Source organism: Notechis scutatus, chromosome 1 (genome assembly GCF_049901735.1).
Source record: "Notechis scutatus isolate UNSWTSFEM ecotype Mainland chromosome 1, rNotScu1.2, whole genome shotgun sequence".
NCBI classification, from domain to species: Eukaryota; Metazoa; Chordata; class Lepidosauria; order Squamata; family Elapidae; genus Notechis; species Notechis scutatus.
In genome coordinates this window covers 109,794,057-109,812,626 of record NC_142009.1, presented here as the reverse complement: position 1 = coordinate 109,812,626, position 18,570 = coordinate 109,794,057, and the positions used below count along the sequence as shown (strand labels likewise).

At 44.8% G+C, this 18,570-nt stretch overlaps 1 protein-coding gene across 1 annotated transcript in view; it reads right to left on the bottom strand.

The window, feature by feature from the left end:
* The window catches only part of SIM1 (SIM bHLH transcription factor 1), a 75,319-nt gene that overhangs the window by 38,933 nt on the left and 17,816 nt on the right, over positions 1-18,570 (bottom strand). Inside the window, exons 2-5 of the mRNA XM_026666516.2 lie at positions 4,384-4,466; positions 2,596-2,685; positions 679-787; positions 455-540 (exon numbers count right to left, since the gene is read on the bottom strand). Coding sequence (XP_026522301.1) covers positions 455-540; positions 679-787; positions 2,596-2,685; positions 4,384-4,466 — 368 coding nt within the window. The remainder of the gene's footprint in view (positions 1-454; positions 541-678; positions 788-2,595; positions 2,686-4,383; positions 4,467-18,570) is intronic.

Below are 18,570 nucleotides of genomic sequence, written 5' to 3'. Positions count from 1 at the left end.
GGGCAAGCCGGGGATACTTGGAGTTAATAGCATAGTAGCACTGCCAATGTCTATGAAGATTCTCAGTCATCCAGGTGATGGTTGTCCCAAAGGTGCTTTTTCAAGAGGCAGCTGGACTTCCTGGTTTTTCTTTGAAGACGTTTCACTTCTTATCCAAGAAGCTTCTTCAAGTAAGAGCTGAAGAAGCTTCTTGGATGAGAAGTGAAACGTCGTCAAAGAAAAACCAGGAAGTCCAGCTGCCTCTTGAAAAAGCACCTTTGGGATAGCACCCGACGATGTTAGCTAGGTTTGGCAAACGAAACGCCTGCAAGAAAACAAATCAGGCTGAAAGGAACACCAAGGACCCCAAAACTTCCAGTTTTTTTGAAGGCGCCTTTAACTGTTCACCTTCAGCCCGCCGGGGCTCCAGCCATTCTCAGCTTGGCCGCCAGTTGGCGCTCGCGCCACTACCTACCTTGTAGCCTCCACAGGTGAGGCCCGCGTTCCTCTTGGCCAAGACGCATTTCATCCGGAGGAAAAAGGAGCGCTCGATCTCGTACTCTGCGAGGCAAAGGAGCACAATGCGCATGTCAGGGATGAGGCTGCTTCCCCGCTCCCCCCCCCCACCCCCCACCACGCTCCCCGCCCCCTCCGCCGCCTTCCCCTCCCTGCCTCCCTAGGCTTCCCCGAGCGTCTTACCCTGAACGAAGTGGGAATGGTAGGGCTGATGGGCGGTGAGGACGGCGGTCATCTCGTCGTGATCGGCCGGGTGGATGTATTCGTAAATGCTGTTGCCGGTCAGCTCTACCTGAAAGAAAGGAAGCGGAGCGCGGGGAGAAGAGCGCTGCTGCGTGTTGCGGGCAGGGCTGCCGGTTCGGACCAGTTCAGCCACCCCGGTGGGAGGCTGGAGGAAGAGGCTTTGGACCGGGAAGACCCCCGATCCACACAGGTTCCATTCACCCAAACCCTGGATTCGCACATGCTCTACTCAGGATTTAACAGGCTGTCTTCGTGACCGTTCAAAGCTACACTGAAAAAAGTGACTTATGACTTATAAATGTTTTCCACATTTAGGGACCATTTCAGCATCAAATGATCAAAATCCAGATGCTTGGCAACTAACTCATATTTATGAACAGTTGGGGTGTCCTCGGGTCACTTGATCACCTTTTTCCAAGCAAAGGTGACAAGCAAAATCAATGGGGAAGCCAGATCCACTTACCAACTTGTTACTAATTTAACACTTACAGGGGTTCACTGAACAACGGTGGCAAGAAAGGTAGTAAAATGGGGCAAAACTCACTTAACAATTGTCTCACTTAACAAGAGAAATTTTGGGCTCGTTTATGGTTGACTATCTGTATTGTGTGAACCCAGGTCTTGTGAATCAGAGTGCTTGGGACTATAGTGAGTGGCCATTAGGCTTTTGCTTGCAACCAGCAAGCTAACAAACATTCAACAACTTCTGGCCCTCCAGGCCAAGATCTTCAACTTGTTTTGAGGGATGGTGGCATGAAGGATCTTCATCGTTGAAGGGCCAGAGGTTACAGGAGGCTGCCCTAGGCTGAAGATGTTGGACGGAACCTTAAATGGGAATTTATCCCAGGGTAAGCCATTAAATTAAATAACTAATCTTGACATTCCTCTGCTTCCTGTGGGGGGAAAAAAGTATCCTTTCACCCAGAAGGCAAGGAAAACAAGGCTGGGCCTGAAGATTTTTCCCTGCATCAGGTTTTCTATGTGGAAATAAGCAAGAGGGTCGAGGAGTTCTAGTCCAGTTTCACTGCAAGTCAGTGGGACTTGAGAAGGCCAGAGTAGCACCACTCTTGGGGCTGCAATTTAACGGGTGTTTAATCAAAACCAGCAAATCCCAATGAGCGGAATGGAATGCACCCCTGAAGTTTCAATTCTCTATAGTTCCCTGGAATAACTACCATGGACTCCAAGGCAGCTTCCAAATTGGACCAGACCGTTAGGGCAGCACACTGAAAAGAGACTGAAGTTGGAAATCGAGGCATAATAATTTCGATCACCTGCTTTATTCCAAAGAGGTCCCCCCCAAATGGCAGCTTATCCCTTATTGCTCTTGGTGCCCTTCCGGTCATTGTGAGAAGACCTTGAAGTCAACCCTGAGGGCCTCACTGCACTCCACTGGAGTTGCCTTCAAGTGGATTTGAAAACAGGTTCTTTATTTGGAATCGGATGGATTCAAGGCATTTAGAAAATGCAGCTTCCTAGGAAGGACTTTCAGAAGTCTTGTCCACTGAACTAAAGGGGTGGGGGGGAAACCCCACCCTATCTCTTTAGAACAGAGGTCTCCAACCTTGACCACTTTAAGCCTGGTGGACTTCAACTCGCAGAATTCTGCAAGTTGAAGTCCACCAGGCTTAAAGTGGCCAAAGTTAGAGACCCCTGCTTTAGAATACCGAATGGCCACGTTTTTAATGGGTGTTCCTCCCAGGGTTGATTTGACCGCTGAATGTTCAAGATGGAGCATTTAAAAGGGGGGGAAATGAACTTCAAAACGTTGTTCAACCTAACTTTGAATGCTGCAAATAATAATAATAATATTGGTGGCCTCTATTGAGATCGATTCCACTGGGATCATCAACGTACCTGCGATAAACCCAAGTGCACTGAGGCGGTCTCCGAGATATACATGATCTTGCCATCAGGAGCTACCACGAAAATGAAACCGTCCAAAGTCTAGAAGAAAGAGAGAGCAAAGAGCGATCAACTTTTCTCCGACCCCGGATAAAGTCTTGCTCCTGGCTCCGTTAACAAAAAGTGGAGAACTGCAAGCTCCATTTTTAACCATTTCCTGCCTGGCGATTTCAGTTCTTGTCGGCACTGCCCCCGCCCCAATCTGTGTGATGTGGACGTATAAAAGCTGCTTTTCCAAGAGGCAACTGGACTTTTTTCCTATGTGCTTCATGTCTTGCCCCAATAGTGGCTGGATGGCTCCAAAAATTGCAAATATGGAACGATTTTGGAGTGGTTAAGCCATTAGTCTAGAGCAAGGGTCTTCAAACTTGGGCAAGTTTAAGACTTGTGGACTTCAACTCCCAGAATTCCTGAGCTAACATGACTGGAGGAGGAATTCTGGGAGTTGAAGTCCACAAGTCTTAAACTTGCCCAAGTTTGAAGACCCTTGGTCTAGAGACCGGGAGACTGTGAGTTCTAATCCCGCCTAAGGCACAAAGCCAGCTGGGTAACCTTGAGTTAGTCATTTCCTCTCGGCCCTTGGAAGGAGGCAAGGGCGCAAAGTACTTCTGAAAACCTTGCCAAGAAGTATTTTTTCCCGGAGGTCTCTGAGAATCGGACACGGCTGAACCCGGAGAGCGAGCGAGCGAGCGAGCCAGCAAGAGAAAAAGGACGGTTGGGTGGCGTATAAAACACAACTAAGGACGCCCACAAAGTAGAGGCTCAAGAAGGAGTTCTTTCTAGGAAAGTCAAGCGACGCGCCTTCTCCTTACCGAGCCAAATCCTAACCACCTAGGCTGCAACTGCAGCCCTCAAGTTCCGAGGGAAAGGCCTGCAACGTTACGCTCTAGTCCAGAGGTCTCCAAACTTGGCAACTCTAAGACTTGTGGACTTCAACTTCCAGAATTCAATTCTAGGAGTTGAAGTCCACAAGTCTTAAAGTTGCCAAGTTTGGTGAGCCCTGCTCTAGTCCTTTAGAAGCCTGGTTCTCCTTATGTCTGAATGGACCCCGGCTTCCATCGTTCCTTAACCCCAGCATCACCGTGGGAATGATCGAGAGTAGAGTCCAAAATATCTAGAACGCATCAAACTGATGATAAACAAGGTTCATGGAGTAAGGTGTTTTTTTTTTCTCTCTCTCTCTCTCCTTTTAACAATTAAATGTATACTCCACCTTTATATCTAAGATTGTTACCCAATCAGACAATACAAAAAAAAAAAAAAAAACGCCTTAGAACACTATATCTTTCATGCACCCATGTTAATAACTATTGGTCTATGAATCTTTCATTTCTCGGGAGTTTCTGAATTCCTTATATAGTTCTTCTGGGGCCGTGATGGAGTTGGAACGTAAGCACGTTTTATAAAACGCATAAGATTATTTACACGATAAGAGTTCGAGCCGGTGCTGTTTTGTCACCGGATGTCTCCAGGTGGATTGGGCTTCAGGATTCAGAAAAGCCACCGTGGTAGGGAATGATGGGAGCTGAAGCCAACACGGTTGGAAATGTACTGCAGCTTTCCCTTTTACACGAGGCCACCTGAAACATTACCGGGCCGAACTGACTTCGCTTGTCTAAGCTTATGAAAGCCTCCAGTCCAAGTCACTGCTCCTTCGGTGCTAAAAGTCTGCCCTTCAGGCCTTGTCCCACGCACCCTGAAGCCTGGCAGGAAAGAGCTGCCCGCCCGCCGCATTCCTACCTGAAGCAGGTGGGACCCCAGCTCGCGACCGACGTTGTCCAGAGTGCTGGTTCGACTTGTGTGGCCCCAGGCCTCCCCGAGTCCTGTCGAGACAAAATGCGTCAAAAAGAAGGGGGGGCGAGGGAAAAGAGAGAGGGGAGCCCGAGATATTCTCTGCCTTTGACGGGCCCTAAACACCAAGGGTTGGGCTGACAGGGAAAGGAATCGCGAGAATGGCATCAGCATTTTTCTAGGGACTGTATTTTACGGCTCAAAGAACAGGAAAATTGTGTAGCATCAATCCTCTGCCCCTCCCTCACTCTCTATCACTCTCCCCCCGCCGCCCAATACACACACACACACTACTCAGCGTGTCTTTGTGGTATTCCTCTCTCAGGACTGTCCCGAATATCTGAGGAGACCCATAATCCTCAGCAACCGATGCGCTAATAAACGCTTTAGTCTTCTAGGTGTCACTGGTCTCCTGGCCGTCGTAATTTATGAGAGTGTTTCTTAAATTAGCGGACCCGGAATGATCGAACAGACAACTTCCGTCGTCCGCAAACAGAGCGATAGCTGGGACCGATGGAGATTGTCGTCCTTTCCGTGTATGGGATGAGGAAAATAGCGTTTCCAACGAGTGTCATCCTGTTAAACTGCAATCCTTCTTCCACCACCTCAATCTACAAAAGAGCAGATAGTCCCACCCAAACCGCTACTTTGAAATTCAGGCGGTTTATTGTACTATTACTGTATCGTTTGCTCAATAAACCCAAGATCGAAGAGGAATTTCCCTCCAAAGACTAGAATGAATTAATATTTCAAAGAATCGAAACACAACGACTTGGCCATTTGAGCCCTGAAGTCTTTGCCGCTCCCTTATCTCCAACCAAATCCCTGGGCCTCCCAAAATTAGGATGGCCGAAACTGGAGCAAACAAGCCGTGGCGACCCAAAGACCCGGCAAGTACCGCTGGTCCGCAGCAAAGTCTTCCGTTTAAACGCGAAGGAAGTCTAACCTTAACAAATCTCTAGCTTTCCGCGTTCAAACTCGAGGGAATTCGGCCGCCCAGAGGCTAATAATACTTTAGCCCATTAGTGACGGCGGAGCAATAAACAATAAGATGCTGACAATAAGACTTTTTAAAACCTTCCTCCTGTCCCGTTGCTTGACAGAACTTTATTTGGGGTGGGTGGGTGGACTTCTCCGCGGAGTGAAGCTCCTGGGGAGTTCGCGAATAGTTAAGGAGGAGGCCGGATGTCATTGCTTTCTTCTGGAGATATCTAGCGAGTTCCTAGTGGGACCCACACCTGAGATTCTACCTTCGTTAGTCCCACCTTGTTCAGTCTTTTATGCCCAGGCAACGCCAGCCAGGATCGGCTTAGTAAGCCACCCAGCCCGGTAAATGTATTGCTGATTCCTTGTTTCTAAACTCCGGAGAGCTGCCCAGCGATTTCCTTCAGTTTTCCTTAAACCCCTGATCCCATTGTTTTTGCTTCAGATTATAAAGCGGTTCTCTCGGATCCAAGAAAAAAATAATTCCTCGGCTCTAACCCCCCACCCCTCACCCCCGCGACAGATAAGCGGGGTAGTCTTCCCTATACGATCGTGCCCTCTCTCACACACACACCACATTATTGATTTTTAGTTTCCTTTGTTGAGCTGCCAGCAGAAGAGGGGCACATCTCAACAAAGCCTTTGGCTCCGTTCCCACAGTTCCGCCCAACCTCCTTTCAGCGGGTCCTTGTGTGGCGCGAACCCTACCGAATTAGCATTTGTTTGGTCTTCGCCTAGCGCCACATAAGAATCCAAGGCGCCCTCCAGCCTTGGTGCTAAGGTTATCAAAGTTTGTGGCCTTGGAAGCCTCTAAAATGGTCGATGGTTTTTGCCTGACCTCTTTCCGTGAACCAAATCGGTTATTTCACTAGAGTCACGGTGGGGCAAGACATAAAAATGCTACTTTTTTTTTTTTTTTTACAATTGTTTTCAATCTGTATATATGTGTTGCAAAAGCTCAGCCAGCGTCTTTAACTCTTCCATCTTCAGGAATGAAATCCAGTCTGCCTGGCCGATGGGGGTGGGAGGATTCGGGAGACCTTTTGACTCACCAGGACAGCACGTTCCCCAACTCCACCCCACCCAATACAACGAAAGAAAGAGTTGCTTTGGTGTAGACACCAGGCTAGAAACCAGGAGATGGTGAGTTCTAGTCCAGCTTTAGGCACAAAGTGAGTTAGGTCAGGGGTCTCCAACCTTGGCAACTTTAAGACTTGTGGACTTCAATTCCCAGAATGGCTGAGGAACTCCACAAGTCTTAAAGTTGCCAAGGTTGGAGACTCCTGAGTTAGGTGACCTTGATCTAGTCACTCTCTCTCTCAACTCGAGGAAGTAAGCAATGGCAGAACAGAGAAAACTGCAGGGACCTGTCAATCAATTAAAAAGAAAAAGGACCCTTGCAATTTTTTTTACCCGTTCCCTTCTGTCTGCCCCCTATCTCCTGATTATTTCACAAACAAAATCACACACACACACACACACCCTGCAATATCCACAACCAGATCAGCCAGATTCTGTGACATCGGCCCCCTCACATGGTCTCCTTTCTTCGCCTTCTCTAGGCGGGGTGTGAAACCAAAAATGGCGCTTTGAGTGACGCCTTTTCCACTGACCGACTTTTACCGAGGGACTTGGACAGGACCTAAATGTGACTGACTCTGAAGCCACTTCAATCAATAAGACCGTTTCCCAAAGACAAAAGGACTAATTTTACTACTAGGGGACAAGGGCAAAGGAGAAATGGATGGAGGAAATGGCTATGTTTGGTGAACATCGCAGGGAAGAGGGAGCTTAAAGACCAGTGCCGCCTGGGACAGGCCTGGACAAGGAGACGGCAATCCTGCTTTCAATCCACACTTCTTTCACTGCCGCTGCCTCCTCCTCCTCCTCCAATCTGCGCCTTGCCTTCATTTTCTTGAAAGCGGCGCCATGCCAAGATCTGCGCTTTCCCTTCTTGCCAAGGCAAGTCGATCTCTCTGGAAGAAGGCCGGGCATTCCTACCAGCTTCCACCTTCTGTCTCTTCTTCTTCTCAACCACTCTCACCCATGTGCGGCATCTCCACCGTTAGTGGCTCACCATTCCACTACACTACTCTTTTCATTTCTTTCTCTGAGATTCTGAAGTCTACAATGTGGGTGTTTAAAATACTGGTCTGGTGTTGTCTCGCTGTTCATAAAAGGTATGGGAAAGGCTGCACCTTGAAAAATATATTGTAAGCCAGCAAACAAATTGTATAAATAAATACACGCACACATGCATACATACATACATACATGCATACACACACACACACACACATATTTCTAAAACACATTAATTCTGTGTATAACTTTCTCCTCCGCTTTGCATACTTTTACTTAAGGTGTCAGCAAACGAAGTTTTGAAAGGTGTTTGAATAAAACTTTGCATGTTTTTTAAAAATATGTATTGCTTCAGTGGTGGGATTAAAAAAATTGTACTATTGTACTAAAAATTGTACTATTTTTACTGTTCTGTGAACGTGGTTGGGTGAGCGTGGCAAGGGAAGGTTACTGCAAAATCCCATTCCCTCCCCACCCCACTAACCTGCTTTCCAGTTCTGTTCTCCTGTGCAGGGCAACAAAAGAAGACCCAGCCGATCAGCTGGGACTCGGGAGGCAGAGAATAGATAGGGGTTGGGCCAGTCAGAGGTGGTATTTGCCAGTTCTCTCGAACTACTCAAAATTTCCGCTACCGCTTCTCCAGAACCGGTCAGAACCTGCTGAATACCACCTCTGTATTGCTTACCAACTTTGTTCAGACTGTTGCAGTCACCTCTTGATTTTTTTTAAAATCCATGCTCGGTGAATATTCCTGTTCCTAAATGTCTATGGGGATTCTCAGTCATCCAGATCATGGTTGTCCCAAAAGTGCTTTTTCAGGGGCAACTGGACTTTCTTCAGCTTCAGAGCTGAAGAAGCTTCTTGGATGAGAAGCAAAATGCCTTCAAAGAAAAACCAGAAAGTCCAGTTTCCTCTTGAAAAAGCAACTTTGGGACTCCCAAAGTTTCTACTCTTCCATCTACTTCCTCAGGTACCAGTGTGGGATGAATTTTCTCTATTGTCCTTTCAGAACAGCCTAGTCTGCAATCCTGTCCATCCCAGTGAACTTGGATCTGAGGTATCTTGCAGACCCACTAGCCACCTAGCAAGTAAGTTTCAGTTTGCAAACCTGCATCCATTTTCCTGGCAATTGGTCAACGGAACTCAGTTCTATGTAAGCATGGACAGAATTTTGTTCTTCACCTCATGATCCATGATTATTAGACATCCCAATAGATGTGTTAAAATCCTGGACTGAGCTATGCAATCAAGGCTTCTTAAATCAATCATGCCTTTTTAAATGGTCTCCAAATGCTGGTGTTAGATCCCACTTAGAACTTGCTAAAGCCTAAAAAAAAACTTCAGCAGCAGCTCTGGTTTTGACCATTTCTGGATGATGTTCCCACTGGATTGATTCATCCTCCTTTCCCCCAGAAGAAAAACCTTGAAACAGCAGAAAATAGATTAAGAGCAGGCCTAAAACAATGGGTACATTTTCTGACTTGACACATGCCAGACAGGAAAGCAAGATGAATCACTGAAGTACTAGATGTCCATTAGCATTTTCCATTTATCAGGCAGGGAAGGACAAGAAAACATGACATACTGGTTGAACTATTGAACAGAGCCCCCCTGAGCCCTAAAGCATTGTGGGGGAATCGAGACACTTGCTTTAGCTCAGCCTCACCTATCTCAAAGGTTTGGTGTGAAAAAAGGCTAACATGGGAGGACAAGGTGTGTTACTTTGGATTCCTTAGAAATAAGACATGTGAATGTAAAAAAACCAAGATTGAGGTTTTCCTTCCATACTTGCCCTTAACCACAGTATGGACATGCCTTGTCCATCTTTTTTCTGCCAACCTCATTGACCTTGCCTTTGTCTCATCTCCAGCCTGAAACTGAGGCAGTCTGAAGTCTAAAATCTGAAGGAAGGTTGTGCTTTCCTTCTTATTCTGACATCATTCTCGCAATTGATATGATCTGGCATGCTTCACCAACTGTTCTTCTTTAAGTTTTTGCAAGTGCCTCAATCCCCTGGAAACTGGAAACCCTCTTGGTAGAGCTGCAGGAGCATTCTGAGATCCCCAAGAGACACCTGCCAGTGCTTGTCTGATCTTATGCCGGCCCTATACAAACATGAGTCTAGTGCACTATTGTAAGAATGATAGGCATGCTTTTTTAACCAGGATTTGGTCTATTCTGAAAGATCTTCGCAAAAGATGAATGTAAATTGTGAGATATGGGTTCTGTAGCTGCATGTTGCCAATTCTGTCTCCACTGGATTCATTACAAGTTTTCCTCTTCTGCTGACAACAGGTTTCACATAGCCACGTTCTTGTTGTGATGGTCTGCTGTCCCAGCCAGTCTATGGGAATTGGATAGTTACTTAGGAATTATGAGCTGTCCCCTTAAGGGAATGCATCATGGTAAATGTAGTTAAAGGTATCCTGGGAAATGTAGTTCATGTCACGTGGCCACATCTGTAATCCCTATTGGTCACTAATTTGACCCTCGATGGGTTGGGGGAGTTTTTCCTCACTTTTGCCTGAACTCCCTAACTCATGGCAGCTGCTTTCTATCGTTATGAGATGGGTTAGGAGATGGGTTAACCATCTTTTACTACAAGGCAGGTATACAAAGGATTGGTCATTAAAGAACTTTGCCACAAATGTGAGTTATGAGGATACCTGATGAACCAATAAATGTACTTTGTTATGGACGTCTTGTTGAGTTTATCTATCTGCACAGCTTAAAAATCTACTACTGTGCAGAAGACAGAAAAGTAAAAGATGGTTTTTGTATTCCTGAAACCCAAGAAAAGTGAAAGGATTGCTTAATTTGAATTTCTGACGCCAAAAGAGGATTAAAAAGTAAAAAGATGATTTAAAATTTGAAGTCCTGAAGCCCATCAGTATAAAGACTGTTAATCTGGATTTGTGATAAAGCAAAGTAATGTTGAAGCCAGGAGTGAATGTAGAATGCTATACTCTGTGCCTCAGTTTGAATTGCAGGGAGGGGCAAGAATCCCCCCTTCTCCTTTTACGCAAGAGACTTTCCAAATACCCTACGCTCTGGCTTTCAAAGACTATCAAATTTACCAGGATTCCTTTGTCTTCGTATGAAGCCAGGAAGGGGCAAATTCCTCCTCCTTTTCTCTTCAGCGAAAGAAGTGCTCTGTCTCAAATTACAACTCCTAACTGGGAAGAGTCAATTTGTAAAACAAAGGGAGGAGCCAGGTTTTACCTATCTGCCCTGCTTCTCCCCAGTTACTAATGTCTCTTACTCTCCAGAAAGGGGATTTCCTGAATCTTAAAGCAGCCCACAGCAACTTCTGGGGCTCAAAAAAAAAAAAAAAAAAAAAATCTCCCTGAGTTTTCCAATACGTGTTTGCATGATAATCCCTTTTTGAAACTATTGTGGACAATTTAATCAATTTAATTCAAATGTTCCAAGATTAACTGCAACCCAACAGACCTAAGCAAAGCAGCCCACAGCTACATCTGGGGCTCAAGGAGAAATTTCCCAGAGTTTGATTTTTTTTTACAGTTTCTCAAATTTGACCAGTGTGTTTATCCAATGACAATCCCCTTTTGATGATCCCCCTCAAATTGTGGACAATTTAATCAATTTAATTCAAAGGTCCCAAGGGTACCTGCAACCTAACACGGGCATAGCAACAGCTTCTGCCAGACCCTCTAGTGCAGCAAGCAACACTGACAAGCGAATTTCTGCGTTCAGCCCTCAAGTCTCTAGACTTCGCAACGCAACCTCTAGTGCCTCCTTGTGGAGCAAGCCACACTAGCAAGCGTATATCTGCGTTCAGCCATCAAGTCTTCAGACTTCGCAATGCAACCTCTAGTGCCCCCTTGTGTTGCAAGCTCACAACAAATCCTAGAAACAGCCATATTGTGTGCTGTACTAGCATCGCCCAGACTCTGCAGCGCCATCTACGTGCTCAAGTACTAAATTCAGCAGAAATTCTACTTCCTGCTACCTGCTTGCAGCGCACCCAAGTACAAAAAAGGGAATAGCACGGAAACTCGCTAAATTTTCCAAAAGTCACCTTTTACCAATTTGAAGCATGGCAACTTCCTCAGCCATGACAGATGTCTCTGATGTATCACAAGACCCGAATCCTCCACCCACCGTTGTCGTAAACGTGGAACCTGGTTTCCAACAACTGCCTTTAGATGTCCAACCCTCTGGAGAAGCCTCAATACCTCAGAAGGCCTACGACCTCAGACGGCATAGGAAGCTTACCTCACCTGTGGTGACACGCTTCAGAGAGGATTGGGAAAGGCAGTATCTCCGTCATGCAGATTCATGGATGGGGCTGTTCAAGATCTGTGACACCCCCAAAAGCAAGTTGCCTCTCGAGAGCCTCTTTCTGATGCAGAAGGAGTTAGAGGAGCAGTCTTGCATGGTGGAGAGACAGTGAAAATAAGCTTAAATACATACAGTTGAACCTGGAAGACCCAGAGTTCCGGGAACACATTCATTGCTTCGAATGCGAAGACAGCGTTCGGGAAGGCAGAAACTCCCTCCAGGCCATGATCTTCAATGCGCTTCAAAAGGAACAAGGGGCGAGGGAGAAGTCCACATCCGACAGAGGTCTTCAATCACAAGCAGCTTCTTCCCACCACTCAAAGAAAACCTCCTCCCTCCATCCCAAACCGGCTAGATCGCAGGCAGGTTCTAGTGTCTCGCGCCAATTCTCTGCTGCTGGCTCTCACCATCCTTCCAGAACATCCTCCCATCGTAGCGGTGCATCTAAGGCCTCCAAAGCAGCAAGTTATGCCGAATGGGCTGCAGAAGCTGAAGTAGAAGCTGCAGTAGCAGACGCAGAGCTACACACTACAGAAGAGGTAACATGGCAGAAGGCGGCAATAGCGGCTCAACAGGCCAAATTGGAGTTGGCCAAATGGCAAAGAGATGCCGCAACAAAAACTGCACGGGCTGCAGCATTGCGGAAGATGGCCGACAACACCTCCCTCCAATTCAACCTCAAAGAGTTGGGAAAAGAGAGCCCAGATACATGGGTCAAAGCCTATGTGAATAAGCAGCACTCGCTTCACAACAAGCAGATGCAACCACCTCAGTTGCCTAACAGTTTCCCACAACCAGGGAAGCACAGGGATGAATCTCAACCACAGTTGTTACAGTTGTTATACAACTGACGTTGTACGACCTAAAGTATGAGATTCACTTCTCACCAACAGAAAACCTTCCCCAACTGATGTTGTACGTACTAAGGTCCAAGATTCTCTTCCCAGCACCAGCAACCCTACCACAATGTCTCACGCCATGCTGGCCGAGCAACTTAGCCCACCAGTGCTTACACTGACTTCCCGATCAGTCAACATACCATCAACGACAACTGCCACACTCAATCCACAGGCAGCAGCATTCCTGCCACAACCTCAATACCATTCCGGCTCGGCTTCCGGTTTGAGTCTCTTCGGCGACAGACCGAAATCCGCGATCATGGACTTTTTCAATCTGTGCTCGCCACCAGAGCGCCCTGAGCCGGCTGGTTTCGTGGCTAAGCCACCCCATAGAGGTGGTGAAGAAGGGGGAGACTGCCAGCAGGGTCGAGGAAAGCCGCATCTCTCCTCCCCAGCTGGCCATTACTCCCTTTCTTGGAGGCGGTTACAACGGTGGTCAGAAATGGCCACCTCAAAGAAGAACTGAACCGGAAAAGAATGTGCAGGAGGAAGATAAGAAGAGAAAGTTTTGGTCGACTGAGTTAAACTGAAAAAGCAACAACGTAAGGTACCCTGGAATTTAAATTAAATAACATTGTTCCCAAAGAAGATTTTGAAGCTGCGAAGGAGAGAGAAAAGGGAAAGGATTAAGTTTTTTTTTCTTCCCTTTCTTATATTGACAGCCAAGAGACTTAAGCAAGAAATTTTTTAAAAATCCACTTTGACATTAATAGGCATCTAAGCTGAAAATAAAAGTCAAAGGGATAATAAAGATTTCTGGATATTTAAAAGTTTTTAAAAGCAGGAAAGGAGAAAAAAAGAGAATAAAAGGGCAGGATCTGGAAAAATGGAGGAGACTGCCTGGAACTAAGGAATGGAACTGTAACTAAAAAGAACCTACAGTGAAATTTTAACAAGATTTCTCAAAGATACATTTTCACTAGGACACCCTAAACAGCCGCCAACAACCACCAGACGTTCACTAAGACGTTCTATACAGGCATATGCCTCAGCAACACCCTTCCAACAGCTTCCCAATGCCCTTTGACACTGTGGAAGCAAGAATACCATTCCAATCCTAAAAGGCTGCCAGAAGCGACCACCAGACTTTCACCTTTGCCGCAAGAGTACCTGTACACTATAAAAGGCCACCAAAGGTGACCACCAAACTTTCACCTTTGCCACCAAGAGTACCTGTACACCATAAAAGGCTGACAGAGGTTTGCACCAAGAGGCTGAACTTGAAGATTGAACCTCAAGCTTTGCATGCTTTGCTTTGTTTGATGCTTTATTAATATTTACTGTTTCTCCTAGTTATATAGCTAACTGTTTATCTTAGTTATATAGTTATCTGCTATTCATATTATTACTGTTTACTGCTTATCTTAGTTTATAGTTAATTTTTTTCTCTTCTCTTAATAGTGGAATTTACAATTCCAGGCAGGGAGTGTGCTGTCCCAGCCAGTCTATGGGAATTGGATAGTTACTTAGGAATTATGAGCTGTCCCCTTAAGGGAATGCATCATGGTAAATGTAGTTAAAGGTATCCTGGGAAATGTAGTTCATGTCACGTGGCCACATCTGTAATCCCGATTGGTCACTAATTTGACCCTCGATGGGTTGGGGGAGTTTTTCCTCACTTTTGCCTGAACTCCCTAACTCATGGCAGCTGCTTTCTATCGTTATGAAATGGGTTAGGAGATAACCATCTTTTACTACAAGGCAGGTATACAAAGGATTGGTCATTAAAGAAGAACTTCATCACAAATGCGAGTTATGAGGATACCTGATGAACCAATAAATGTACTTTGTTATGGACGTCTTGTTGAGTATATCTATCTGCATCTGCACAGCTTAAAAATCCGCTACTGTGCAGAAGACAGAAAAGGTGGTGTCTAAAGACCTGTAAAAAGCCTCTAAAAATTGTCTCCCTGACCAGCCAACTCTCCCAGAACTAGACTCATTCAAGTTGCAGAGTCTACAGTTCGGCTCTTTATGCAATGCATCACAGTTACTTACTGTATGTCCGTTCCAGCTTTGGTGGCACTGAGCACCATGTAGATAACTGGGCAACCTAACTGTAATTGTGTAAATCAGAAATGTGTATCTCCAGGGTTTCCCACCAGTACTTCCTGGCTTGCCAGCCACAAGATCAGAAATGAATGTATTGGTCACTTACTCCCAGCATCCCTGCTCCTTTGCAGCACTGGTCAATAGTTCAATAGCAACAGCTAGTCAATAGTTGTCTTCGGTATTCCTTCCTTGTTTATTCCTAGAGTAGAGCCCCTCTGTGCCTGGGATTTGGCATTTTGACCATAAGCTCGGCTCTCTTTCAGAAGAATGTTACAGCCTTCTGTAACATTACAAACAGACCCAGAGGAAAGAATGTGAAGAACAAAAAGCTCCCTCTCACTTCATCCATTAGTCAGGAAGCTCAACAGATGCCTAATCTGACATTGTAAACATCTCAGATTAGGGTGATTGGGAAATCCATCTATTCCTTTCCTTCATTTGACTTGCAATTGCCAGGTAAGGTCAGGGTCAGTCACTAACCTCATTACTGTCACAAAATAGAAACCAGTTATAGGGAGGGCATAATTTATGCAGGCATATTTTCTTCCAGTTGAAGGGCCAGGAATTAGTATTATAGTTTGAGTCAGTTATGAACAAAAGGTAATAGCAGATAAGAAAGTAAGCAAATAAACTCCAAATAATGATATGTGCCTTAACCCATACTTTCTTCACATAACACGCTGTATCATAAACGGAGGCTAGAATTAGCCAGAACTGTAGGTTAAATTGTGATTAGCTGCTTGGGATTCAGGATGTTTTCACAATTTAGCATTAACTTTTCTCTAACGTTTCAAACAGGTCTTCTCCAGCCCCATCTAGGATCTTAAAATTCCTACTTAAAGTTGCCTTGAACTCTTTCATGGAAGTCAGCATATACATTTATCAAACCCAAAGAAACAAATACAAGTGTCTAAATTTGGGCTTTCTCCAACCTTGGACTTTGACCAAATGCTTATTTTGGCCTCGCTTTGGGCCCTGCTTCTGTCTCAGTTAAGCTTATTCTTTGAGATCCTTAGAAGATGATTGAAGCCATACACAGCAGGGACATACAGAAATGATGTTCAGATCTCATAATTAGATCTTTGGGTGATTCTCAGCATACTTTCAGTCACATCCTAACTTTTCTAAAAAGAACAACAAAGCACCCTTATTTATTGTTATGGCTGAACCCATAGAGTGATTTTTAACATCTTTATGGCATGATGTAGCCATAGCTGTAGCACAGTATTGCTAATGAAGATAGGCCTTTGACACTGGTTTTCAGGCACTTCTATCCATTACAACCTGGTGGCTACAATTCTGTCTGGTTGTTCTAGCAGTAACTGCTTCTTTAAGTTCTTATAAACTCAAGGCTGTGTCATATGTACCTTCTATAAGCCACTTTTTCAATTGTCTCCAATTATTTTTAAGCATTAGTGTCTTGTCCAATTATTCTTGCCTTCACATTACATGTTCAAAATATTTTAGCTTTAGCTTTAGTATTATGCTTCCAAGGAACAGTCTGGTTTGATTTCATTTTGTACTGAACAATTTGTTCTTTCTCTGGTTCACAACATATTCAACTATTTTCTCCAGCACTGGAATCCAAAACCATAAATTTTTCTTAATTCCATTTCTATGATTCTCCAGCTTTCACCATTGTAAACATTATGATTGGGAAGACCTTGATCTTGACAATATGTACCTTTGTTGTTGCAGTGATGTTTCTGCCCTTCAAAATATTGTCCCAAATAAGCACAGCGTTTCTCTTAACTAGCAACCATCTCTGTCAAATTTTGAGCATAGGAAGGTAAATGTTTAGGCAATATTTTGAAGGGCAGAATCATCACAGTGACAACAAAGGTATATATTGTCAAGACCATGATCTTCCCAATCATAATGTTTACAATGTCAACTTGTTCTCAGAGGACCTTTTTTGGTTAGTGGTTAAGGCTTGAAACCAGTAGACTGTGAGTTCAAATCCAACCTTACGCATGGAAACCAGCTGGGTGACTTTGGGTGAGTCATTATCAGCCCACGAATTCATGTCACAACTAAAAGATCAACACAACCAATGGATCATCAACAACAGGGGTGTCAAACTCAAGGCCTGTGGGCTGGATCCGGTCCACGGGGTGCTTAGATCTGCCTGCGGGGCCACCCTGGAAACAGTAAAGGACTGGCCTGTGGGTGCTTCTGCCAGTGAAAACGGAGCTATGCGCGGCCGTCCTGGGCTCAGTTTTCGGCTGTGATGTCGAGCTGGTCATGCCCACCCCGGCCACGCCCATCCCCCCCAGGTCAAACTGAACCCTGATGTAGCCCTCAATGAAATCGAGTTTGACACCCCTGATCAACAACAATAAATAAGTGGACCTTGCATTATGGAGAAAAATACTGGGAAGAAAAACAAATCAATTAGTTCTCTGACTATTTATACTGATTGGCACTACCTGCTGACTTTTTTTTTAATATTGAGTGAACCAGCTATGATAGCAGAAATATTCACAAGTAATACTGTATATTGCTACAGGGCTACAGGATTATCATAATTTGACATCCTACTAATGACTTTATAACATCTTCTAACATTACCCAGTCATTGTGGCAGTGTACACCTGTCTTCATTACAATGATGGTAGACAATGCTAAGTCACTAGTAGGGATCCTATCTTACTATGGGCAGTTTTAGTATCTTTAATACGCTTTTATTCTGTTTAGGGGGCAGCACAAACTTATGCTACTATCTTTTCTCTCAATTCTGCCTCAATAACACAGCCAGTGTATGGGTGCCCTGAAAATTTAATACAGGGCTGATTAAAATGTGCCTATCTGTAGCTCAGTTTCTTTTCCTGCTAGAATTCCCACTCCCAATATGTTAGATAGGAAAACCAACCATCAATTACACTCCTTAACCAGTGGGTGGGATGGGGCAATGGGAGTCTGCTAATTAGAGATCACTGTCTTCCAGCAGCAGCTCTTGTACTGTGAAAGTTTGGGAAACAAATAAATACATTCCCCGTGCCATCTTGCAAGTTGTCCAATTGTTGGTCTTTGTAATTGCTGCTTCAAAGCAGTTCTTAGAGGATGGGATTTAGAGATATCTATTGGTTTCACTATTGATTTTATAATTGATGCCACATCATTCCAGGCAGCAGAGACCAAAATGGCAAAGGAGAACAATGATCTGTGACCATATATGCTGCAATTAGACCTGGCCAGTAGGAATTGGATAGCTCTTAGTCCCTGACCGTGTCACCAGATGATCACTGCTGAAGCACCAAAAACTCTGCAAACAGTTAAATCTCACATCAGAGAAAATGGAAATCAACACATCAGATTAGATAAATGCAAACTTAGACTGCCTTAGCTATGGTCTGGAGTTAACACAAAGCCTCATTGGAGCTAATGAATAAAAACTTGGAATAATCACACCAAAGACTGGGTGATGCTGTAAATCACTAATGTAAAATACACCATGAGTTCACATGTCCTGTGGCTTGTTCACATGTCACATGGCTTGTTTTAGTCATAGTCTTCCAAATAACGAAAGACACACATAATGCTTACCTCTACGCTGTGATTTGCAAATAGAAATAAATGGGCATGCACAACAGCCCAAGCCAAAAGCAAACAAACTACATTATGATGTGATATATGAACAGCCCTTTTCTTTTGTATCTGGACTTTAAGTCCAGATGGACATATACCTGGGCTATAATCACACAGTGCACTAAGGCATGGTTTTCTTAAATGGTTTATTGACTAAACCACCCTTATCTGGGTTCAGTGAACATGCTAAACTATAAACAGGAAATCCACATTAAGGCCTAGTATG